The 8378-nt window shown below is 35.6% G+C and overlaps 1 protein-coding gene and 1 pseudogene across 4 annotated transcripts; both read left to right on the forward strand.

Moving 5' to 3' along the window:
* Positions 1-1853: 1853 nt before the first annotated feature.
* EMB1241 (Co-chaperone GrpE family protein) lies at positions 1854-4418 on the forward strand. 3 transcript variants are annotated; one of them, XR_016128920.1, is made up of 4 exons: positions 1854-2244; positions 2783-3295; positions 3501-3662; positions 3943-4078. XR_016128920.1 is itself a non-coding variant. In XM_089057082.1 (4 exons), exons 1-3 carry the CDS (start codon positions 1942-1944, stop codon positions 3603-3605), a joined length of 921 nt encoding a protein of 306 aa, XP_088913208.1. In that variant the 5' UTR covers positions 1854-1941; the 3' UTR covers positions 3606-3640; positions 3943-4082. The 3 variants fall into 3 exon arrangements, 2 of the variants coding, with proteins under 2 accessions (XP_088913208.1, XP_047948205.2); XM_089057082.1 differs by having other exon boundaries at positions 3501-3640; positions 3943-4082; XM_048092248.2 differs by lacking the exon at positions 3501-3662 and having other exon boundaries at positions 1856-2244; positions 3943-4418.
* A 136-nt stretch (positions 4419-4554) lies between these two features.
* Positions 4555-7688, forward strand: LOC125194175 (protein DETOXIFICATION 21-like; annotated as a pseudogene). The gene is made up of 8 exons (XR_016128919.1): positions 4555-5722; positions 5797-6338; positions 6438-6524; positions 6597-6653; positions 6716-6951; positions 7052-7170; positions 7277-7363; positions 7433-7688. The product of XR_016128919.1 is annotated as a protein DETOXIFICATION 21-like (transcript).
* Positions 7689-8378: the final 690 nt, after the last annotated feature.

The following is an 8378-nucleotide window of genomic DNA, read 5'->3' on the forward strand; positions in this document are numbered from 1 at the left end:
ATAATAATAATAATAATAATAATAATAATAATAATAATAATAATAATAATAAACAAAAAAAAAGTAGATAACAAGTTAAAAGTTAAAACCATAAACAATTTTAATTTTTATTATATTTTTAATTAATAATAGAAGAAATTGTAATTTACTTTCAAATTTTGTCACAATAGAAGAAATTGTAATTTACTTCCAAATTTTATCACAATAGAAGAAATTGTAATTTACTTCCAAATTTTATTAAAGTCTCATAAGTCATATTGCAATGTTAAAAAAAGTCAATTTTAAAGTTAATAAAGTGCTTAAAAACTAGTATGTTAAAACTAATACTATAAACCAATTCGGTTAGTTCGGTTATAACCGATAACCGATCGGTTCAAACTGAGTCGGTTAATTAAGTAACCGAATCAAAGATTGGGTCGATTCCGATTAGTTTTTTGATGGAATTTTGGGATCTGTTAACCAACCGAATACCACCCTACCTAAAATTAAACTAACTAATCGAAAAATTTGTGTACTATCGCTTTTGGACAAATTTAGTATAATATGATGCACAAATCTTATGAGAAAATATTCATTGCTCCATTGGTGCATTCTAACATGGTATATGACCGTATAACCAATCAATATTTCTTTAACAAGTGCAAATAGATAAACACCTAAACTATTTTCACCTAATAGGACAACCTTTTTGAGAAAGCCAAAATATGGGTATTTCATATTTTTGAATTTCCTATAACACAATACTTCTCTCCGTCCCATAAGAATATGCACTCTTTCCTTTTTAGTCCATTCTATAAGAATATACATTTTCTAATTTAAAATAAAAAAAAAATTCTCTCTAATAAGGTGAGATTCATTCTCCACTAACAATACTTTAATTACTTTTTCTCTCTACCTCTCTTTTACTTTATTAATTTTACGTTAAAACCTGAGTCGAATCCAAAGTGCATATTCTTTGGGGACGGATGGAGTATATGCTTACACATTAACTAAATATAATCAAATTAATTTTTACTCATCTTCTAATATAATTAGCTTTTATACGTTTATAATTAGGGTTGTAGTACTAAACTAGTTTTAAACGGTAAACGCTTTTTTTATTACTATTATGTATAAAATAATGCAGAGTTTATTACAAAACCTTGTTTGTTGTTCATTGCAGAAAATTCAGATATTTAGAAACAATAACATTGTTTAGCATAATTGAAAAATCAAAATAATTGAAAAATCAAAAAATTATTATAAGGTTGTTATTAGTTTATTATAATGAATTCCAGATTATTTTATAATAATGTTATTCGGATGCTTTAGATTCAACGTGAATATCACCAAAAAAAATTTCTTAATAGTTGTACACTTTCTCAATCTCATAATAAGTACGCCTATCAACAATATTCACTACACATTTATCGACATAAAACAACAAACCCCAACCACGAAACAATTTAAAGAACGAATTAAGGTTGCAAAAATAAATATTAAAATCATCATTCAGAAAGCTAACTTCATGTTAAGAATAGTATTTCAAAAGAATCAGAACAATATCGAAAACTGTAACAAAGTTTTAGAAAATACCATATTGAGTAACAGAAAAAAATTTAACGAGTGAGCAGATAATAAGCTACAAAATGAAATATTTAAGATAAAAAAATATAAGTAGGATCCTTTCTCCAAATCTGTAATTTCTCTCTAAACTATTGTCTTAGATTATACTAGTATAGTACATAATAAAATAAAATAAAATTATGCTTCGCACTGAACTTCATAATTTTAATTTTAATGTTAATTTTAATTTTAATTTTAATTTTAATTTGAATTTAAATTTATTTTCCAGAAGCTGGTAGGAGAAGTGATCACACTAAACCCTCAAATTCAATCCTCTTTCATTCCTCCAACCATTATCCTCTCCTCACCAACTCCCTCTCTATCTCTCCGTCTCCGATGGCCACCGCCGCAATGATAAAAACGCCACCAACCTTCGCGGCCTATCTTTGCAGTACCGCCGCCGGTGGTTCCTCCGTCAAACCTCCTCAGATTTCCTTCACATCCACTAGGCTCTCACTGCCTTTGATACGCTGTCGTATTCACCACTCCAGACAACACAAGAGGACTGGCATCGAATTTCTCAGCCTCTCCGCTCAGAAATTCTCGACCTACGCTGCTAATGGAGAAACCGCGGAGGCCGAAACCGAGACACAAGAGAAAGAGCCGGCTCAAGGATCTGATTCGGAGCCTCAAATTGAGGTAGTTTTTCTATTTGCGTGGATTCGATTTTATCTCTAATTTTGCTTTCTATTTTTAGCTATGGATGAGCTATTTATTTAGTGTGCCATGCCTGTTGTTCAGTTTTGATTCCTTGATGTTTTCTCCGGAGATGATAGGGTTATTGATGCAACTTGTTTTATTTGAAGGAATTTTTTAAAAAAGCTGTATTTTGTAACTGATGCTGTTTCTTGTATGATAATGGTGGAAAAAATTGTATTACTTCCAGGCTAATAATACTCAGATAGTTTAGTAATTAGCTGCATTTATACAAATATATACTAAACTATAATTTGTTTATGTGGTTAATGATGTGTAATCATTTTTTACACAAGTGAGACTTGTTCCCCAGCAAATCCTGTTGATTTTAGGTTTCTGTTTGAAAATCCAAGCTTTTTTTTTGGAATAGCCATTTGATTTGGTAGGAATTTCTAAAATTAGGAAAAGGATTTAAATGTTTCAGCAGCCAGAGAGAATTTGCATATACGGAATGATTTACTAGTTCTATTTTGATGGGCAGGGGGACAATGATGGCACTGCTAATGTTGATGGTTCTAGTGAGACTACTGATGCAGTTGCGGATGAACCAAGTTCTGTGGTAATAGCTTCTTTAAACTTATATAAGGAGGCTCTAGCAAATAATGATGATTCAAAAGTTACCGAAGTAGAATCTTTCTTAAGATCCATTGAAGAAGAAAAAGTGGATCTTGAGAGAAAGGTGGCGACTTTATCTGAAGAACTGCAGTATGAGAAGGATCGAGTTCTTAGAATTAGTGCCGACTTTGACAATTTCCGTAAGCGGACGGAGAGAGACCGGCTTTCACAGGTGTCAAATGCACGAGGAGAAGTTTTAGAGAATTTGTTACCTGTACTGGATAATTTTGAGCGGGCTAAAGCTCAGATCAAAGTGGAAACTGAAGGAGAAGAAAAGATCACCAACAGTTACCAGAGCATATACAAGCAGTTTGTGGAGATTCTGGTATCCCTGGGTGTTGTTCCTGTGGAGACTGTTGGGAAACAATTTGATCCGATGGTGAGTTCCTACTATTTATTTCGGTATTTCTAAATCAGGAAGTAATTCTAATTGGTGCATGGACAGCCTTGTTATGCTAATATTGCAATGACAACAAGTTGTGTAGATGTTGCCCCTTTAGAATACCGAGGGGCTTTTTTTAACCACAGAGTCCTTTCAACATCCTTGTATTTACAATCATTCTCTGGCCATTGGCTCGATGCAGGCAAGCTCCCGAGTTGGCTCAGAATTCAGTCGAGTTATAACTGAACTCTTTGAAAAGCTGTATAAAGTTGGTTCAGGTTTTATGAAGAACCGGATACGCTTTTAGGTTAAACAAAGTATCAATCGAGTCGAGCCAACTCGGTGAGTTAGTTGACCAGAGATGGTATGGCATCTTATATATTGCAATATATTTTCCTCTGGCCCTCTTGTAGGTTAGGAGAGGTGTTTCGGTGGTCTCTCCCTGGCGCCCCGTTTTATGATGACGCTTCAACTTTTAAATATCCTTTCTATATTGTGGAATTTTTCCTTGAAGATAACTCACTTAATCCACATCGTGTGAATCAGGCAGTGAAATCGAGCTGCAATTGGCATTGTTTTTCTTCTTTTACTTAAATTATGGATTCTCTTCCATATATTTCTGACTTTTATTCTCTTTCCAAAAGCTGCACGAAGCTATAATGCGCGAAGATTCAGCAGAATATGAAGAAGGTGTTGTTATTGAAGAATTCAGGAAGGGGTTTCAACTTGGTGAGAGACTTTTGCGACCCTCAATGGTGAAGGTATCAGCCGGTCCTGGACCTGCAAAAGGCAATACTGAAGAACAATCTGAGGAAAATGCAGGAGAAAGTGAAACCAGTGAAGAGGGCAGCTCCGAAACCACTCCAACTGAGGGATAACTAGCCTGACAGCCAATTTTGTGGTAGAAAAAAAATCTCTCTTGCTAGTTAAATTCAGCTTTGAGTTTATGTGGGTCTATCTATACCGGCTCTAGAGAGAACACCAGTACAATAGATAAGAATGTATTTTTAACTGGGAAATCCGCTCATCGCATTCATTCATTGTGACCTTAGAAACAACAGTTGTGTTTTGTTAGCATTGCAGGATTCTTACTATATATGTTTGGTAAACTTTCTCTGTTTCTCAGGTATTTTCTTTTGGCTTTCTTTCGTTTATTCTTGAATATTAACTGCCTGTTTTCGTCATTTTTGTCTTTTCGGACATCGAACATCAAACAGTTATGGTTTGTGGAGGATACCATACTTCATTGCATAAGCTCTTAGACTAGTTATAGTAATAGTAGTATTTCTGGATCAAAGTTACAATGGATAGATCGTTGATGTTTGCATTTATTTCCCGTTTTATATCTATAGCCTTACTGGCGTGTTAGTCAATTTTTTATTTTTGGCATCCACGTGCTACTAGATATGACAGCATTGTTGCAAGAATAAATTTACCTGCAAAATTGTAGGATCAATTTGCACAAAAACTACAGTACTTTAATTTGACCTCGAGCTTGCCCCCATGCCTTAGCGTCATTATCTTGCCGCTAGCAACTCGAACTTGAGACATTTTTAGAAAGGTTATTGGTCTGTAATGACATGATTTTTTTAATTATTTTTCAAACCTTTTGTTTTAACAAATTTTAATATTTTTATTTTTGGTATCGCTCCCCAGAAATAGAAAATGAATCCATATTTGTCACAAATTAGAGTATTTTTTTAATATTACACAAGCCCATATTCGCAATATATAGCATTAATTAATTTATTGGAGGGGATAATATTATGGAGACTGCATGAAATTAGAGGAGAAGAAGAATTTAATCAGCGCCGTTCATCCATTTTATACAGTTAAATAGAATCAATCGAGTTTTGGTTTTCCAAAAACTTCTTCTTTCCCAAAACCTTATAGAAATTCCTTTGGTTTATATGTGCATGCATGCCACTGTTTCGCGTTATTCATATCTGTTATTATTCCTATTACATAAAGGATTAAGTGTGATTTTAATTACAATTTGTAATAATCATATTGGATATGTGCCCTATTCAGCCATTCAATCATTTGCCATCCTGATCCTGATTCATCTATTCCTTGATCGTTTAGAAACACTATTTATTTAAAGCCTGCGTGATGTGTGTGAGCTCGGAAGTTGTGTTGTGACCGAGAATTATATGAACAATGGAAGATAATAATACTCAAGAAGCACTAACAAAGGCAGTAGAGCCTGGAACAAATGTGATCAATGAGGAGAGTTTACAGAGGAAGATTTTAGTGGAAAACAAGAAAATGTGGGTGGTGGCCGGCCCGGCCATCTTCACCCGATTCTCCACGTTTGGGATAAATGTCATTAGCCAAGCTTTTGTAGGCCACATCGGTTCCACTGAGCTTGCTGCCTATGCTCTCGTTCTAACCCTCCTTACTCGATTTGCCAATGGATTGCTGGTAATTTCATACCCTCTCGTATCTAACATGGATCATCGATTTGGTCTAGCTTATTATTCAATAAAAATTTGCAGCTTGGAGCAGCCAGTGGATTGGAAACTCTATGTGGGCAAGCCTACGGTGCAAGGCAGTATCATATGCTTGGGATCCATCTTCAAAGATCATGGATTGTTTTGATTATTATGTCAACTTCACTTGTCCCAATCTACGTATTTGCAACCCCTCTCTTAAGAGCTCTAGGACAGAACGAAGCGATTGCTGAAGAGGCTGGGAAAATCGCCATCTGGTGCATTCCAGTGATGTACTCCTTCGTCGTCTCATTTACCTGCCAAATGTACTTGCAAGCACAGAGCAAGAACATGATCATAACATACCTTGCAGTGTGCTCACTCTCGATCCATCTCTTTCTCTCGTGGCTTCTAACTGCCAAGTTCCATTTTGGTGTCACCGGTGCAATGGTGTCCACTGTCTTAGCCTACTGGATTCCAAATATCGGCCAGTTGATCTTTGTCACGTCAGGAGGATGCCCTGAGACGTGGACAGGCTTTTCAACCTCGGCTTTCAGTGATCTTTGGCCTGTAGTCAAGCTTTCCGTGTCATCAGGCGCTATGCTTTGGTAAGAACTAGTAACTCGCTGCGTTTATTTTAGTTGATAAATAGTCCAAACTTTTTTGGTGGGATTTGATCATTTTGTTTGATTTTTGCATGGTGGGAGCCTCGAGCTCTGGTACAACGCGATACTGATACTTTTGACGGGAAATTTGGAGAATGCTATGGTTGAAGTTGATGCTCTTGCAATCTGGTATGATTCAATCTGAGTTGTTTTTAAGGTTGGATGTAATTGATAAACATTGCTACATTCATTTTCTTGCAGTCTCAACATCATTGGCTGGGAAATGATGATATCTCTTGGATTCTTGGCTGCAGCAAGGTAGATAAAGCCAACTGCTATAATCCTTTATCCATATTGATTCCATCATCTTTCTTTCCCAGCGTGCGCGTTTCAAACGAGCTTGGGAAGGGCGATTCCAGAGCTGCAAAGTTCTCCATTGTCAACATAGTGGTGATCTCACTAGCCATAGGGCTGGTGCTGTTTGCACTCTTTCTAGTCTTTCGCAAGCGCCTGGCTTATGTATTCACGGAGGATCGTGCTGTGGTTGCTGAGGTCGCTCGCTCGCCTCTGCTGGCATTCTCCATCCTCATGAACAGTGTGCAGCCAGTTCTTTCTGGTGAGTCCTGGTTCTTTCTCGTCTTACTCGCACCATTCGCGAGACAATGCAAGCACATCGTTGAAGAATGCCACAAACTTTGTCTGGTGATCGTAAACAGGAGTGGCGATTGGGGCCGGTTGGCAGAGTGTGGTTGTTTATGTTAATATTGGATGCTACTATTTGATAGGAATTCCTATTGGAGTTTTGCTTGGTTATGCAATGAAATTACATGTTGAGGTCAGTTTATGTTATGCTATGAAACTTTTTGGAGTTTCTGGGTTTTTATTTAAAATGATGCTAAAAAGTTCAGGGCATGACTTAATCTTAAAATGTATATGGTTAGGGTGTGTGGATTGGAATGTTGATAGGCACTTTGATTCAGACTATAATGCTAATGATCATAACTAAGAGAACTGATTGGGATAAACAGGTAAAAAAAACCCTCCCTCTTAGTTCCTCAATGAATTTGATTCAATTAATCTCATCTTGGACCTCTTAGGTCTCAATTGCCCGACGACGGCTTAACCGATGGATGGTCAACGATACGACCTAATGGTCGGTCAGCAGAGTCCGTATGACCAGCAGGATTCTCATCTTCGTCATCGTACATAAGAAACCAAGCATGCCAAAATGTTACATCCCCTTTTGTAGTTGTATAAGTTGAGAGAATGTTCACCTCATTCTAGTTTGGTGTGTTTTCTTATATAAATAGAGCCCATTTTTCATAAAACTTGTTAGTATTTGGTTTCTGTTCATTTCAACTGCCCAATAAGCAACTCAGCAACAGAAATTGTCTCGCTTGTAGATTAAGGTAAGTTATATACATCTCTTTTTCAGATTCCTTTTTATGAATATATTTTATTGAGTTTTTGTAACTACTAAACAAAAGAAACTGCCTCAAGGTATAGAAGAAGTGTTACTTTCACCCTTTGGATTTTATTTATGAAAAAACAATTAGTATTCCGTTACACTTCACAATACTTTCTATATTGTCTGTATGTGGTCCATATTGCATTTATTTGCGTCATATTCATATTTAATTTATTTTTGTCATATTCGTGGTCCCATATGTTCGACTTATTCATATTGTTTGCCAATTGCTCAATGCATATAAGACGCTAATTTTTTATGCAAAATTGATAAAATACAAGGGAGACCGTAAGAAAAGTGATTGAGATATTATTAGTGAAAAATTAGCCTCATCTTATAAATGTGAAAAACACTTGCTAAAAATAAAAGATGACTAATTTTATGCAACACTCCAAAAATAGGAAAGGAAGACAATTTTTATAGAACGGGGTAGGTAAATTAAGTTATACTCGTCACTTGTCTAATCCATAGAAGTTAGTCACCGAGATTCGAGATTAACTTTAAAATCTAAAGTTAAATAAACAAAATTTTAATTGCTCTAAAACCAATTAGACGAGTAAAAATTACATAGTTCT

This window comes from Salvia hispanica, chromosome 4 (assembly GCF_029641045.1).
Source record: "Salvia hispanica isolate PSC_SH4W2 chromosome 4, Shi_PSC_v1, whole genome shotgun sequence".
Taxonomy (NCBI): Eukaryota; Viridiplantae; Streptophyta; class Magnoliopsida; order Lamiales; family Lamiaceae; genus Salvia; species Salvia hispanica.